Below are 16,973 nucleotides of genomic sequence, written 5' to 3'. Positions count from 1 at the left end.
TTGTGAGTGTTTTTGGTAGCTATCCCTTTTTTTGCAATAAAAAATAACTGCAAAGTTTAATTAAAATCTGTCAAATTAGTTTTTGTAGTTTCCCACATATAAGCAAATTAGTCCATATCAGTAGCATTCCTTCATGATAATACCTCTCTTGGAGACCAGGAAAAATAAAAGATTTTTATCGTTTGGCAACGTCCAAATAAAACTTGATGAAAATGCTCAAATTATTGCAATGAAGAAGATGAAGAAGAAGAACTGCCATGAAGGAGAAGAAGTAACGATTTAAATTTGTTTTCTGTTAAATTAAATGAAAATTAATTATATCATAAAATAAAAGCCCCAAAGTGCAAAATTCACAAGTTTGGTGATGCTAATTCTATAATCCAGTCAAACTTACTTGTTCCATCTGTCAAAAAACTATTGGCCATTTTAGTTTGGAGTATTGGTACATTCAAATATATGGGTGTACGGTAGAAGGAGCCAACACCCTTCGTTTTACAAGAGATCTTCTGTCTAACGAAATAAATTTATCACATCACATCACAATAGTGTAAAAGTTGAATATGCCTTGGAACATACTATTTAAAGGGATCGATTAGGTTTTTGGTCGTAACAGTACTTGCAAATTTTATACAGATTTCAGTTAGTCGTGTTCTCTTGTTCTATCACATATATAAGTGCAGTGCAGTGATGCTCAGTGACACAACATTCAATTAGAGTTCTATTGTTCCTTTTTATTTATTAGGAGGAAATGATTTTATAGCTCACTTTATAAAGGACAAATCTTATGTGCCTACATTTTTGTTAATCTTAAAACACATTTTATTTTTTTGGTTAAAACAAATTTTTTGAAAATTAAGGTGGGTAGTCATGATATTTCAATTTGAGAACAGCACGAAAAATACCAAACTGGATGCATTGAGTTCATCGTCTTCTTAAGTGGGACGCTGAGAAGAGAGACAAAGATGAGCAATTAGGGATGAAAAAAAGATAATCGTATTGCAGGTATCCGCGGATAAAATCCGCCACGAGTATGTCGTAGGTAGCTTAAAGAATATTTACGGTTAAAATAAACGGATATTTCAACTATCGGTTAATTAATGAAGACAAAAGCAGATTTAACGATACACATATTTGCATATATCCGTACTTGATAATTAAGCTTTGTTAAATTGAGAGTGAAATGGACGTGGTAAACTTTTGTTGTTATTTACCAGATACCTGCGTGGATATGTGGTGTGCATATTTATCCAACAAAACTGGTACGTATACCATGGATTTCATTTACATCAACAGGAGCAACCAATGAGTGTGAAAGTGGGGTGATTTTGAGGAAGGATGGAGGCTTACGCTGCCGACAAGGACAAAAGGAGTGTAGTGGTGGTGGGATGTCACAGGAGGAAGGCAGGGACGGATGCAATTCATATAGCCACACCAAAATTCTCCTTTTTTTTTTTTTTTTACATATGAAGAATGTCTATAAAAATTAAGTGTTAGAGGAAGTTGACGGCTTATTTTGTCTCAATTAACAATTGTTAGAGTTATAAATAGACATATACTAATAAAATTTGCCTAAATAAAATTACTAACTTTTATTTTGAAAGAAATAGTATAGTGTTTAATTTCATTGAGCAACCTTTTTTTCGATATTATTATTTTAGCCACACCAAAAAATTAATCTTGGATCCGTCCCTGGCTGGTAGGTAAAGGTAAATATTATTTGTATGTTTAATTTAAGTTTGTAGGTCTTCATTACATTGAATTAGGGCACCATCACCTCACCCTAATTGCTTTTATATTAAAAAAAAAAAAAAAAAACTAAAATGAAGAATTGATTTGAAGACAAATGATAAACGTTATGTTGAGAACGGTGGTGAAAGAATGGTTTGACGGTGACAAAGAAGAGAACCAACAGAGGTACAAGAGAAGCAAATAAAGTAATGAGAGATAAAGAGAGTCGTGCACAATAGCCTCCACGCTCATACTTGTCTCATTTTCTCATTTGTGTGGCTAATGTTATTGGTATAGTAACCAAGCAATTAGGCTCAAGTATGGTTAAGTAATTAGGCTCAAGTATGGCTAATGAACTCCACCAATATCGAATTGTAGAACATGAGTTCTATTGCCGTGTTGACCAATTTTTAGTCAAACTTTACTTACCTTCCGACCGAACTCCGAATTAACAAAACCCTTTTCCCTGAGGGCTAAAAAAGATGTTACTGGTATAGAAGTTCGATTTTGGTGTGACATCTATGGTGAGTTATATTGGAGAAATGTGTGTTTTCTTGAATTAGGGTCTCTAATGATTAATGTCTTTTTATGAGTGATACGTATATAATCTAGAGTGTATTACTACATCATTGTCCTTTTTAATTCAATTCTACCAACATCATTGTCCTTTTGATTTTTGAATGTTTTCTTTGATTGTCACCATTTTGAGTAAGCTTATTTTGCTTAACTTGATGCTACCTCAATATGTAGTACTTTGTATTTGTATTGGGTTGAAAAAACCCTTTCATTTTTTCTTAATGCTATTTTGTTTGCTATATTAAAATATTGTTTATAGAATCGCTAAACATTAGTAGGATACAAAGACTCTTCAATTACAAATTTCAGACTGAGTATCAATCCCATTTATCAAAGTTAAATATTCTCATAAGCTTTAAAATAAGGCTTTGTTGACTGCACCACCATAACCAAAATAGAAGGTGCCCTATACATGTAGAGGTAGCAAAATAGATTGTGCCAGATTAATCTATTTAACTCGCCTTTTTTGGGGACGAGTTGAGATGCATAACCCTCCGGCTTATCTTGACCTGTCCTATATAACCTATCAAGAAATTGGAGCAAAAGTGAGACATGACAAGTTAGCACGTCGAGTTCCTTTTTATTTTTTATTAGATTTTATGTTTCTTTATATATAATGTTGCTACATTTTGCAGACCATTTGATCACTTGCCAATCAACGCATTTCATGCATTTTTTTTTGTTATTAACAGACCAACATATCTACCAAAGTTGGGGTGGGCATGGCAAGAGGTGTCGAAGTAGTCCATTGTCTCACCTTGAAATATGCATTGATATTCAAATATATTATTATTTTCTATCTAGCAAAGAAACAAGAAACAAATTTGTCCATCTAACTATCTTGACAATAACAGGTTGAGGTTGTGGTGACAACACTGGTTTTCATGTTGAACACAATTTGTTCAAATCGCAAGGTAAATCTCAGTCACACTATGCCTTTCCATCGGACCATTATTTTGCAGCCTCCATGCAATTTGAGCCTACCTTAGCAGATATGTGGTGCTCCTGTGCCTGGCTATCTTGAATAGCTTTCGGATAAGGGAGCATCATTTGCCTCACTATTTTGTTTTTGAAGATCTCCATGATCTTACCATGCACTAGCTCTTTTTGTTGTTATTTTTGTGTTTTGATGTCGTTGTTGGAATGATAAAGCTTTGAGCTCCAAAGGATATTAAGCTTAATTAAAGCTAAAGGCTTGTATGTCTTGCTTGAACCTTGAAAATGATTAGGATGTTGGAGCAGTATGCCAAGTCTAAACTATGTCTCAATCCCAACCCTTCCAATTTGGATGGTTGGTTCAAACCGGTCTTAGTTGATTGATTGTATGAATCATGTAGTGGATAAAAGTCATTGATGTAAGGCACAATCCATGGGAACTTGAATTGTTTTGTTGTGTGGCATTGTGATTATGAAGAGTCCCATCACCAAAATTGAGTTGTTGTGTTGGGATACGCCTGAAAGGAGGGAACTTCCACCACTCTATCTCTCCACTATCTTTCTCTAAAACTGTCTTTTTGTGCATGAGAGGAAGGAGATGATCCAAACTCCTCTCTTAACTAAGGTTGGTGACAATAATAGTAGGGTTTAATTGATGTACAGATAAAATAATAATAATATAATAATTAATGAGACAAGAAAACAAAAGACCTAGTAAAATCTTGCTTCCATCATCTTCTTGAAAGGATATCAGAGAAAGAGAAATCATGAAAAGGTGGTCCTGTAACGAGAAAGCAATCCAGAAGTAAGCAACACATTTTAACAAAAGGAAAAAAATTAGTAGCAAGGATCTGGTTTATCTCAAGCACCAAAATTCGGACTGGTACAAGTAAAATCACATGCAGAAATAGGTCAGAACAAGAGCAAGTTCATGCGTGTAAGGGAGTTGGAAAATAAAATATCATTATTTTCTTCATGTGCATTCTTAAATACGAGTGTGCAGAGATACATGAATAACAGAGAGGGAGCGAAATATCGTTTACCTTCTTGTTCACCTAGAATGTAAAATGGAATATGCGCGGTCATCTTTGTTGCACCTTCATTCCAGTTTATGCTCCCAATTTTCTGTGTGGTACCTTGTGAAGATCGTGAAGGCCCTAATATGGATGAACATATAGCAGGGTCTTTCATCAAACCCAGGAAATCACATGCACGCCTCCAAACTCTCATGTCAGAAATTCGAGACCGAGCAACCTGAAAAGTACATCCTTAATTAGAAAAATAATTTCGTTAATGACCTCTGATGTTTTTCCCTTTCAAACAGAGATACCTTGCCCAAAGATACACGTGCTCTTGGTAGTAATTCACGATGATGCGTAGCAAGCTTTGCAATGGCCGTCACAACAAAACACATAAGCCTGGACTGTGATGACCTTCTGTAGGTATCCTTATCAGAACTAAGGGATACCTCCTGTGCCATGCCCAGGCGACTTCCAAGTAAACAAAAGATTATTCATCAAACAACTACCCATTAAATCTCCCAGAACTGGAATGAGCAAGGTTTGTGCTACATCATACCTTGAGGAAAGGTTTTCATACAGAAGAAGTTCTAAACTCTCAAAAAGTTCACGGGCTTCATCTTTGTGAGAGCCACCACCACCACCATGCTCTCCAATGGCCCAACATAATTGCAATGCCAATTCTGTCTAATGAAAATTCAATGATTTTAAATCGAAGATAGTTGCATCATTCCCACATTTAGTTAAAATGGTTCTCGACTAACCTTGTCTGGGCTGTCATAAGCTTCTCCAAGTCTGTCCATTATAGGTTTCTGCAACGAATTCATGAGATATTATATATAAAGTCATACATGAACTTCTTCAGTTCTAAAGGGCTAGTTCTTGACATGGTATGAGGGCTTATATAACTAAACGATCAAGATCTGATCCTTGTTGCCCCCATTCTTGTAAAGATTGAATTTTGGCAAAAGTTAGAGAATGCTTGTGCATCATCAGTTCTTCAAGCCCATATGGATCTCAAATGATGATGATTGATGCATATTAAATATAAAATCATTCATTAGCTTTTGCCTTGCAACTTAAGTTCTCGGGAGAGTTGTTTCTTGACATGAGCCATAGTCTAACAGCTTAAGATTTTATGAATTAGTTAGTTCTTGACAAAAACCATAGTGTTCTAAAACAAAAAATCATCAAATGCTATAAAATCACAGCACAAAAGTGACAAATAAAACAGTATTTCAAAATACAAAAAATGAATACAACTTTAAATGGCATCAATCGGATGTATTAGTGGTGCCCTTCAACAAAAAAAATCAACAAGTTGTCACATAGCCTAATCTATGTTCACAAAATTAATGATCTTGCTATTTGTCCTCAGGTAAATACACGCTGAATTGCTGATCACTAACTAAAAGTTGAACTGCATGTGAAATAAAAAATTAGAACGGTAGTGTCAGAAAGATACCTTTAAGAGGGCAATGAAGTTTGGGTAGCGCTGAAATGTGGAGAGTATGAACTCCAAAAGCCGCTTATGAACCTAAAAGCACAAGAGAACTTAGAATGCAAAGCAATGGGTATGAAACAGCAACTTAAGTCACAAAAGCAAAATTTAAAATTTGTAATTTATAACAATATCAAGTTAGGCAAAGGTAAAGGTGTCCCAAAAGTTAATGCTTTGATGCACAGAAAGGTGCAACCTTACTACGGAAGGCATTAACAATAGAATAGGAAAACAGTTAATTAATATTTGACTATTTTGCATTGACTTTCCGCATACGCTGACCAACTACTCAAGCATAGCATTCACAGTTTTTACAAGATATAATTGATACCTCATAAGAGAATATTTTGTCTGGAAATATTGTTGCAAATCTTGACATAAGCAGGGGAAGCAAGGCACAGATCAAAGCTGAAATTGTTTAAAAGAATGGGGAAATGTCAACAACGCCAGGTGATGAATATTTCTTCACAATAAACTTTTCAAGATAACACACTAATGCCAAGTCAAATAAGCATATGTATTAACAAAACTTACAATCATTTACATCGCGCAACGCTATGGAAAAGTAGACATCAAGAAGACGAGGTGTCAGGTGGAGTACCGCTTTCAGCCTATCAGAGTAAGGATTACTTGCTGCAGTCTGTAATATTGTGGTCATCACTGGTGAAGACCAGGGCCGTTCCTAACATAAAATAGAATTTACTTGAATATTATAAGTTAAGCTTCACATCCCAAAAACAATAACCTTGAACTGTAATGGAGTTATAATATCAAACATATTAGGAGACTCCTAATATGTTAAAATTATTAGTAACACAAGTCTATCCCGTACATGGTTTTCTTTCAATCAAACTTTAATGTTAAAATTATTTAGTAAATAAATATCTTATGTGTGTAGATTATATTCAAATATATTATGCATATATACATGATACAAATTCAAACTTTAGTTTGTTGGTGTTTATTTTATTTTCCAAAAAATTATGCAAAGAAAATTAAACTTCAGAGAATAAACTTTAAATATAAAAACTAAAAATTACCAGGGATTTAATTTGAATTTAATATGTTGGGATAATCAACCATTTGAACTTGAATTTGGAAAATGAGAAGAATAAAAATAAGAGATGCCATGTGGGTAATTTAGAGTTGAGTGAGTGTCCCATGTTCATGTAAGAGGACTCATTATCAGGGGTGGATATTAACCTTTAAAAGTGTAGATGCTTGAAAAAGTGTGTGTGTGTGTGTGTGTGTGAGGAGTGAAAGTATTATTATTTATTAGTGATAGTGAACATTTTATAAATACTTTAGTGCTAAGTGACTATTGACAAGGGGTAAACACAACGGCTTAGGAAAAAATGTGTAACAACTTGAATTTTGATCTTCAAAGTGACAATCAAAACAAATTGGACTGAGAGTGGTGAATAACAAGATTAAAGGTAAACATACAGCGATACCATCATTTTCATCCTTTAAGATCTCAAGGAACAAAGGATCAGTCACATCGATTGCACTGCTATCCTCAGATTCAAAATCTCCTCCACCATCTTCTATCGTCGAACCAGTATATGCTTCATCCATAAGGGCAAGTAGCATCTAAATAAAAACTAATTAAGTTCACTTATATTATTGTGCACAAATGCAACTGTGGATGGACTTCGCACAAATTCAAAGCATCGGAGATAACCTTAGGAGCCGTATTTTTCTGAATTGAAGCAATGCTGCTTCCAATTAATGGTCCAGAGCTTTTTTCCACCTTCTCCAATGCTACTACCAAAACTAGGAAAGATCGGCACAGAATGTTGAATTGATTAAGTTATTGTTAAAGGACATAAGAAGAAATAGATTATCAATTATCATTATATCCTGAAGTTCTAAAGCTTAATACAATTGGCATCCAAGTAATTTGATTAGGGGCCTGTTACTAACACATACTAAGATAATTTTCATATATTCAAACATGTATTGATCTTTTCTAACACATGAAATGGTACACAAGACATAAATGGTCGTATAACTTTAACTTACTAGGCAAGTCTAGTAAAGACGGAAACAATGGAATAAATGACCCAGGTGACATCAATCCCGGAAAGGCTTTTAAAATTTGTTTCTCTAGTCTGCAAGAGTAGTTAAAAAAATATTCAGGCAATATCCCCTGTCTATTAGGAATACTCTAACACCACAATCCAACATAATGCAAGTCATGTGAGATATCTATGCCATAAAAAGGAAAAAAACAGGTCAAATGTAGGTACGAGGAATTAGGACCTTATACAAATGTCAAATACTAAACTTATTCCAACGCAAGCTGCCTCAGAATTAAGAAATTTTAGCTCCTAATAGATGGTAAGCGAAAAATAGTTCAAGACTTCAAGTACAAACATTTAGTAAGCTAGAAAAGCGAAATACTTTTCCTGATTTTTCAGATGAACGAATAACTTCGTTGAGATAAAAAGATGAAGGCAATAAAATACGAAGAGATATCCTCCTAAAGAATGAAAACACAAACAAAAGAAAACAAAAAAATCAATACAGAAACTTATCCTGTCCATTAGTATATATGCAAGGGAAAAAAACCTAGGATGCACAGGCATAGGTGCGATACCGGTACCGCCCATTTAAAAAATGAGTTTTCATATGCAATATAACAAGAGAGCGAAACTATTTAATTCACAATAAAAGTTCAAAAAATTCAAATTGTGTTTGGTTACAACAACAAAGAAACTCACATACATAATAATATTACATTATTACACTAGTATAGAAGAAGCCACAAATTTCATTAGCAATGAAAGTATGAGGAAAAATGGAGTACTAGACCAGTACCATACATGTACCGGTACCGGGTAAGTACCCTGTACGAGTACTTCACCGTTTTACAGGTACCCATGCTTCAAAGGGTAAAACTCTTCTAAACGATATCACCTAAACACAAATTCTGCCTTTTGTACTTCTACCAAAACCAACAAACTTGGTCCTCAAAACCTCGTCCAAGGTCCTGGGACACACCTTACCCTCTCAGAAAATGTCAAACAAAGACCTCCATAAAGAAATAGCTACTAAACCGTGTAATATTAATTAGAAGTAAAAAGAAACCATGAAACCAAGAACCAATTATATTTGATTCCATTAAGCAGCGATGATATATTTCTTGAAAATCATTATTTTTTGACAAATCTTTCTTGAAAATCGTCAACTTCAAATTTTTTGCAATAAGCAACTAAACAGATTTCCTTTTCAATATTTACCAACCTTGTACGGTGTATAGTTTCAAGTTTTGTCACCCCTGTTGTTGATACTAGTTTTAAATTAATGTTTGAATAAGAAAATAGAAAGAAAAGAAATCCTTATGCATTTCAAGATTTGGGAGCACACAATCACCTATAGATGATATTAACTGTTTCCAGAATATGCCAGAAAAAAGAATTATCTTGGTTCCCTTTACCCCACCCCCAAAACCAATCCAAGTAAAAAAGTACATACCTTTCACCATTCCAAGCTATCAGCTTTAACAACAATGGAAAAAACTGCAAATAGAACAAACATAGATGAAATCCAATAGAAAGTCACTGTCACTATGCATCCCATATATATCAAATGAGGGTCCTAACTGTGGCCTCGTGTTTAATTTTTCTCCTTGGTTTTTCAATTCAAATTCAAACAAGTGCCTATACTAGTTTCCTTTTCCTACTTGTCCCTTATTATTATGTGCATAAAGTGTCTATCCCTATATTATTTATATAAATTCTCCACCTCTATTTTCTTTATACAAATTTTTCTACCTCTATAAATTCTCTACCTCTATTTTCTTTATACAAATTCTCTACCTCTATTTTCTTTAAACAAATTCTCTACCTCTATTTTTCTTTTAAATTTTTTTATTGACATACCCGTACCTAAATTTTATTTTAAATTAAAATGACATATTCTTGTACCCGCACCTGCACTGTACATGTACCTATGCAACATAGCCCATTGCCAATTTTCTCCTACAACTAACTAGTTTTAACTTTATAACTAACCGGGTTACCTATCAATCAATTTAATACATAAAAATAATAGTTTAAACAAAAGATTCTACCTTAAGGCTTTGTTTGCAAGTTTGGAGGGGAGGGGAGGCTTTTGGGGGTGGGAAATATAGGGATAAATTGAGAAGTCTTTCACATTATTTGAAAGAGTATTTTTTTAGAGAATGATAAATTAGTGCTTATAGTTAATATATTTTTAATTTTAAGAAGGGTTAATTATGTTTCTAGTCCCTATAAAATAGCGACCTTGTAAGTTTAGTCCCTACTTAATTTTAATAGCATTTTTAGTCCCTATAAAAAAAAATTTACTTATAATTTTGGTCCCTGCTAAAACAAAGTTTGATTAATTATCCTTAAACTCTTAAATTTTTGAACGATTTTTTTGAGACAAGATTAGAACACTATGAAAGGTTCGTTTACTAAAATTTAGAATTTTCTGACATGAAATGAATTAAATATGAATTTTTTAAAACGACAAAAGTTAAAGATAAAAAGTAATAAAATTTGGATGTAGAAATCAAATTTTGCGATAATTTTTTGCGGACGAACTTTTAGTAATGTTCTAAACATGTCTGCAAAAAATTGTTCATAAATTTAAGAGTTTAAGCATAAATTAAACAAATTTGAATTGAGTAGGGACTAATACTCAGTGCAGAAAAACAAAATTAGGGACTAAAAATGCTATTAAAATTAAGTAGGGACTAAACTTACAAGGTCGCTATTTTATAGGGACTAGAAACATAATTAACCCTTTTAAGAATATTATAAAAACATAAATTGAATTTGAATATATATCCCCTCCTCCAATACTATTTTTTAGTTCCTCCAAAATAGGGAGATGTGGTATTATGAAGAAAACTAAACCCCCCAAAGCCCTCCTTTCCCAAACCCCGTCATTCTTTTCACTTAATCCTTCCTTTTATCCAAAACCCTCCCATCCCTTCCCCTCCAAACTCGCAAACACAACCTACGAAAATATAGTCAATAAATTATTAATTTTTTTTATTACATGTTACACTCTTCATAATCGTCAGTGCAGCAAATCATAGGTTATACCTGAGGCATTAAGTTAGGGAAGGAAGTTAAAATTCTCTTCTTGTTGATAATGAGAAATTCAATCATTGCTTCTGCGACGACAGGATCAGCAAACTCCCTGAAACAGGATACAAATAATCAATGTTTTACAAATCGCGTGTCAACTCGGCGAGTTTACCGAGTTTACGTGTTTAGGTGCCAAAAACGTGTTAACTCGGAGGTAAACTCGATTTCTGGTAAAATCGTAAAGTTTGACGAGTTTGACCGAGTTAACACGTAGTAAACTCGTGTAAACTCGGGCGAGTTTACCGTTTTTACGAGTTTAATCCTACTTTTTTTTTTTTTAAAGATGGCCCATTTTTTTGGCCCATTATTTTCAAGCCCAAATGAAACATTTCTACTTTCTAGTTTTACAACACGTTTCAACTTACTGAAGTGAAACTTTTCATCTCATTTTCTCTGAGTCCTCAAGAACAGGGGAGCAATGAAACGTTAGGTTTCCGATGGAAAACAAGAAATTCTGATTCCGACGGTCGAAACTCCGATTCCGACGGCCGAAACGTTAGGTTGTGGTGGTGCCGTGGTGGTGTTTGTTGTCAGCTGTTGTAGAGAACGTTAAGATTAGAAGGCATATAATCTTGTTTGTTTGAAGTTTGAACGAAAAAACAGAGCTTCAAACTTCAAAAGGTACTTCAAATTCAGACTCTCTTTTTCCTTTCCTTTATTGTTTCTTTTATCATCAAAGCTTCAAAAGGCATCTTTTGTAAATAGTTGTTAGGGTTTTAATCATCAGGTTTCTATTTCTGTTTCTATTTCTATTAAGTATTAACATAGAATCATAGATTGCATTTTTTTCTAAATAGCGGTGTTACACTGTTACTGGTTTAGGCATCTCGTGAATTGGTGAATGTGCATTTTTTCTAAATAACGGTGTTATTACTGCTTGTAGTGTTTTTCTAAATAAATGATTGCTGTTTGTTAATATTCAGAAGCTTGTTAAAGTTTGTTATTTAAATTAGGTTATGTTTGGTTTCTAGGTTCACAACTATGGCTTCTTCTGAGAATGGTAATGGTGGTGGACTTGAAAGGAACATAAGTGCATGTGGATCATCTTCTTCATTTAGAGGAAGAGGGAGGAAAAATATTAGGGGTAATAGGACTGATATTGGGTGGAAATATGGAACAGATGTTCATGGTGATGCTAGGAAAGTTAAATGTAGTTTTTGCGCAAAAGTCATCTCTGGTGGAATTTATAGATTCAAGCATCATCTTGCGGGAACTAGTGATGATTCTGGACCTTGTGCACTAGTGTCAGATGAAGCGAAAATGGAAATGTTGAAATGGGTTGCAGCTCTTGAAGAGGCAGCAGAGAAGAAACGAAAAATGGCTGAAATTGCTCAGGGTAATGTAACTGAAAATCTGGCATTTGAAGTCTCTCAGCCTCAGCAAAAAGGAAAGGGGAAAGCTACCGCTTCCGGGACTCAAACCAAAATTGATGCTATTGCTAAAAAACCCTTAAAGGTGGAGGCAGATGATGCTGTTGCAGAGTTTTTCTACACAAGTGCGATTGCATTTAACTGTATAAAAAATCCAGCATTTGCAAAAATGTGTGTGGCAATTGGAAAATATGGACCTGACTACAAACCTCCTTCTTATCGTGATATGAATGATAAATTATTGGTAAGAGCAGTGGATAAAACTAATGAAATTGTTGACACATATAAGGAAGAGTGGAAGACAACTGGTTGTTCAATCATGTCTGATGGGTGGACAGATAGGAAAAGACGTTCAATTTGCAACTTTATGGTGAACAGTCCTAAGGGGACAGTTTTTCTATATTCATTGGACACTTCTGATATTTCCAAAACAGCTGATAAAGTTTTTAAGATGTTAGATGATGCTGTTGATGCTGTTGGAGAGGATAATGTGATCCAAGTTGTCACCGATAATGCTGCAAATTTCAAAGCTGGTGGGGAATTGTTGATGCTGAAGCGAACAAAGTTGTTCTGGACTCCTTGTGCTGCCCATTGTATCGATTTGATACTTGAGGATTTTGAAAAAGAGATGATAATTCACAATGTCACTATAAAGAATGCAAGAAAGTTCACTACTTATATCTACAATAGAACCATGCTAATTACCATGGTGAGGAAGTTCACAAATGGGAGGGATTTGATTAGGCCTGCTTTGACAAGATTTGCCACTGCATATTTGACTATTGGATGTCTCAATGATCTCAAAGCATCGTTGATTAATATGTTTGACTCGAATGATTGGAAATCTAGCAGGTTTGCAACTACAGAAGAGGGGAAAAAAATAGCATCTGGTATCTTGGATCAACGTTTTTGGAAGAATATTGGTGTATGCCTCAAAACTGCAGCTCCTCTAATGAATGTGCTTCATTTAGTGGATTCGGAAGAAAAACCCGCCATGGGTTACATTTATGAGGCGATGGATGCTTGCAAAAAACAAATTCAAAACAACTTCAACAATGTTCAAAAATGGTAAGTTAAGTTTACATAATTTGTCTTGTTTAAACTTTTATTATTATATTTGTGATAGTTTAAGTTGGTACTGTTTGATAAATTTTATGTCATAGTTCATTGTTATTTATTTTTATTGTAGTTATGAACCTGTATGTAAAATTATTGATCAACGTTGGATGGGTCAGCTCTATAGGCCATTACATGCAGCTGGATATTATCTTAATCCCCAAATTCACTTTGGCCCTAATTTTAAAGGTAATGATATTGACATTAAAAATGGACTATTTTCGGTAATATCAAAGTTGGTAAGTGATGCTGCAGAGAGGGCCAAGATAAATTCGCAACTTGCAGACTTTCATTTTTCTAGAGGGCCTCTTTTTGGTTCCGAGTATGCAAACAAAGCTAGGGCAGAGATGGATCCAGGACAATGGTGGGAGATGTATGGAGATTATACACCAGAGCTAAAGAGGTTTGCTATTCGAATTTTAAGCTTGACATGTAGCTCTTCTGGATGTGAACGTAATTGGAGTGCATTTGAAATGGTAATTGAATAAAATGGCTTGAATTTCTTTATAGTTTTTACTTTTTACATTCATATATTACTGTAGTTTATAGTTTTTAAATTTAGTTATGTTATGTTTTTCAAGGTTCATACAAAAAAAAGGAACCGGTTGCAATGATTTGGTTTATGTGATGGCCAATATGAGGTTAACAAGGAGAGAAACAAGAAAGAGGGAACCATTTGAATTTGTTGATATTGAATCTGATGATGAGTTTCTAACTAGCACTGATCATAATGATGGTGGTGAGAATGTGCAGCTGCCCAATGTTCAAGTGAGTGCAAGTCATGTGTCTGGTTCTGATATTGAAGACTCTTTATCACATGGAGAAGAATTTGATGTAGATGGAGATGAAGACATAGATGAAAATGATCTTATGGAACTTTAGAAGATTGACCTTTTGAAGAAATTAGCTAGTTTGTTTTTTGGATAGTTTTATTCTCAAGTTTAGAAACTTATGAAACTTGCTTTTTGGGATGGGTTAAAGACTTATAAAACTTATGATTTTGTATGCTAACTTTTCATTTATAATTATGTCATATTTTGAACTATTGATCTTTTTACAATATTATATTAGCTTACCTATGTTATGCGTATAATAAATTATATAAAATTTCAATTTTAGGTAAACTCGTACGAGTTTACGAGTCGAGTTTACGAGTCGAGTTTACGAGTCGAGTTTACCTAGGTAAAACGAGTTGAGGTAAACTCTCGATTTGTAAAACATTGCAAATAATTCAATAGAATGATAAATCCAACATTTGTGATGACAGCCTCAAATAAGAGTAGGCGGAGGTAGGGGAAAACAACTTTCTTAGGATGTGGTTTGTACGGTAGTACTTTGGGGGATAAACATTTCAGACGTAAAATTAAAAAACTCCCCTCTTAATTACTGTTTGGCTGGTCAGGAAAGATGGGGCAAGTTCTAGTGGAATAACTTTTCACACAATTTTAGGGGTGAACATTATCACGAATCCTGATTGAGACCGAGTAGGTTAAATTTTCCAGATTCTCTCATGCCCAACAAATCATCAAGACTCCCTGACCTGTGGTTCACACCTCTCCTGCTCTTGTTTCTCAGTAATGGCGGTGTGAAGGAACAACAACGGCAAAGAGTTGCTTTCCATATTTCTTTGATATATTTCAAGTCTTCTGCTAATGTTCATTATCATATATTATCAACCACTAGATGTTATGTTTGATTGAGCCTAGTGATCTTGCTCCAATAGAAGGTCTAAAACAGGTTATGAAAATTTAGATTCTTGCAAGTATTTTTAACTTATGGATTTCTGTAACATATTGTGCAATCTGCACTTCCAATTCATAATTAAAATACATTTTGAGCTTGGTTTGAGTTTTTGCAAACGGTATTGACAAGTGTTTCACATATTCAGAATAATATACAACAAGCAAGCCTTATCCCACTAAGTGGGGTCAGATACATGGACCAAACGACGTCATAATGTTCTATCATATACCATATTTCGATCCAACTCATATTAATCTCTAGATATTTCTCTTACTAGTTTTTCTAGGTCTTCCTCTGCCTCTAGTGATTAACTACTCGTCATCTGATCTACTCTCCTTACTACAGAATCTACAAGTCTTCTCTCTACATGCCCAAACCACTTAAGCTTAGTTTCGACCATTTTTCTACTATAGGTTCTACCCCAACTCTCTCTCTAACGTTGATGTACAGAAATAATTAGGGCCCGTTTGGATTAGCTTATTTTAGAGCTTATATAAAACAGCTTATGCAAATAAATAAGTTTTTATGTATTATTTATAAGTTTTTAAAGTAGTTTATGAAAAAACAGCTTATGAAGATACAATTTTCGTTAGTGAGGGCTTATAAATTAAAATAAAAGATTATTTATTTACATAAGCTATTTTTCATAAGCTCAATCCAAACGAGGCCTTATTCCTTTAAATTTTATTTTAATCCTTAACCTTCGATTTCAAACATGAAACATGCACTAAACGTCAGAGTCCCCAAAACTCTTGCGGTAGCCCTTCACACCCATTTCCTTTCCTTTCTCTCCACTTTTGGTAGCATCGTTATTCACGACGGATTAGGTATACACTTTTTTTCAAATAGCAAATGTTAGTAATTAGTTGTTAAAAATGTTAGTGGAGAGTTGAGCTCGCAACCCCTTATCTCTCAACTCCAACCCTTATGTTTCTCTTCTCAAACGACCAAACAAGTTTATCACCGCACAAGAGAACAAGCTCTGCTAGATCAGCATATGAACTTAAACAACCATTTCATCAATTAGACAAAAATTACGGTGTCTTAATTCTTAAGTGAGAGAGTCAATTGAAACTCGTTCATTCAATCTTAGTTTTGTACATGACAGTTTAGATTAATCTTAAATTTAAGTAAAATCAATCTTAGTAATAGTAATCAATGTAATACTGAAATTTGAATAATCAACATAAACTTCTATCAGCTCACGCACGCACACATAACGATATAATTACCTGCTCAAGCACGATCGAAAAAAGGTCCTGAGGCTAGGATCAGCATCATGAAGAACAACCTCCCCAAAGTCCAGGTAAAACTGAAGAATTGCCTGAAAACCAAATAACAAAACACAGAATCAAATTGAATTGAACAAAAAACACATATTAGAATAAATTCACTATTGAGAAGGAAAAAAAAGGCATACAAGTAAAAGAAGACCATTGGAGGTTTGAGATTGAGAAAGAGAAGCAACGGCACGCTGAAAAATCTTGTTAATCTGCGGATAAACCCTAGCTACTAAATCCTCGTTGTTTTCGGTTTTGCATAATTCATGAAGCTTCTTCACCTAATCAAAACAATAACAATAATAATAAATAAAAAATTATATTCATATTAGAGATAGAGGAGAGAGAGAGAGAGAGAGAGAGAGAGAGAGATGTACGGAATGAAGAAGAGTAGGATCGGAAGCGGGATCGTTAGCGGTGTTGGAATCTCTAGCGCTGATAGATAGCGTTCGGAGGTGAAAATCCCAACCAGTGTCACGCTCTGACATTCTTTCTTATAAGCGAAATGTGTGAGAAATGAGATCGATTTGAAGTGTGGCGAACGAAGAAGTAATGGTTGGAGTGAGAGAGACGAAGAT

The 16,973-nt window shown here is 34.3% G+C and overlaps 2 protein-coding genes across 4 annotated transcripts; one reads left to right on the top strand and one right to left on the bottom strand.

Moving 5' to 3' along the window:
• Window positions 1-2,481: 2,481 nt before the first annotated feature.
• LOC146931796 (AP-5 complex subunit zeta-1) lies at window positions 2,482-16,973 on the bottom strand. 3 transcript variants are annotated; one of them, XM_085703372.1, is made up of 17 exons: window positions 16,773-16,973; window positions 16,536-16,676; window positions 16,348-16,439; window positions 10,842-10,938; window positions 9,241-9,284; window positions 7,786-7,874; window positions 7,445-7,536; window positions 7,207-7,353; window positions 6,295-6,442; window positions 6,092-6,168; window positions 5,725-5,796; window positions 5,024-5,071; window positions 4,819-4,946; window positions 4,571-4,730; window positions 4,284-4,494; window positions 3,952-4,021; window positions 2,482-2,827 (listed from the first exon to the last, which is right to left on the bottom strand). In XM_085703372.1, exons 1-16 carry the CDS (start codon window positions 16,881-16,883, stop codon window positions 3,972-3,974), a joined length of 1,707 nt encoding a protein of 568 aa, XP_085559498.1. In that variant the 5' UTR covers window positions 16,884-16,973; the 3' UTR covers window positions 2,482-2,827; window positions 3,952-3,971. The 3 variants fall into 3 exon arrangements, with proteins under 3 accessions (XP_085559498.1, XP_085559499.1, XP_085559497.1); XM_085703373.1 differs by lacking the exon at window positions 2,482-2,827 and adding an exon at window positions 3,040-3,860; XM_085703371.1 differs by lacking the exon at window positions 2,482-2,827 and having other exon boundaries at window positions 3,040-4,021.
• Window positions 11,369-13,894, top strand: LOC146931797 (uncharacterized). Its single transcript, XM_085703370.1, has 3 exons — window positions 11,369-11,507; window positions 11,858-13,324; window positions 13,446-13,894. The coding sequence occupies exons 2-3, from the start codon at window positions 11,868-11,870 to the stop codon at window positions 13,858-13,860; spliced, it is 1,872 nt and encodes a 623-aa protein (XP_085559496.1). The 5' UTR covers window positions 11,369-11,507; window positions 11,858-11,867; the 3' UTR covers window positions 13,861-13,894.

Source organism: Medicago sativa, chromosome 4 (assembly GCF_051527215.1).
Source record: "Medicago sativa cultivar Bolivia chromosome 4, Bolivia_mono, whole genome shotgun sequence".
Classification (NCBI taxonomy): Eukaryota; Viridiplantae; Streptophyta; class Magnoliopsida; order Fabales; family Fabaceae; genus Medicago; species Medicago sativa.
Note: the sequence above shows the minus strand (reverse complement) of the source record. Positions and strands in the feature narration are given on the sequence as shown.

Coding starts and splice junctions, on each gene's coding strand:
- LOC146931797 (XM_085703370.1), top strand. CDS start 11,868: ATGGCTTCTTCTGAGAATGGTAATGGTGGTGGACTTGAAAGGAACATA. Junction 13,325..13,445: donor TTCAACAATGTTCAAAAATG/GTAAGTTAAGTT, acceptor TTTTTATTGTAG/TTATGAACCTGTATGTAAAA.
- LOC146931796 (XM_085703372.1), bottom strand. CDS start 16,883: ATGTCAGAGCGTGACACTGGTTGGGATTTTCACCTCCGAACGCTATCT. Junction 7,875..9,240: donor ATAGCTTGGAATGGTGAAAG/GTATGTACTTTT, acceptor CTACTCTTGCAG/ACTAGAGAAACAAATTTTAA. Junction 4,495..4,570: donor CACGTGTATCTTTGGGCAAG/GTATCTCTGTTT, acceptor TGTACTTTTCAG/GTTGCTCGGTCTCGAATTTC.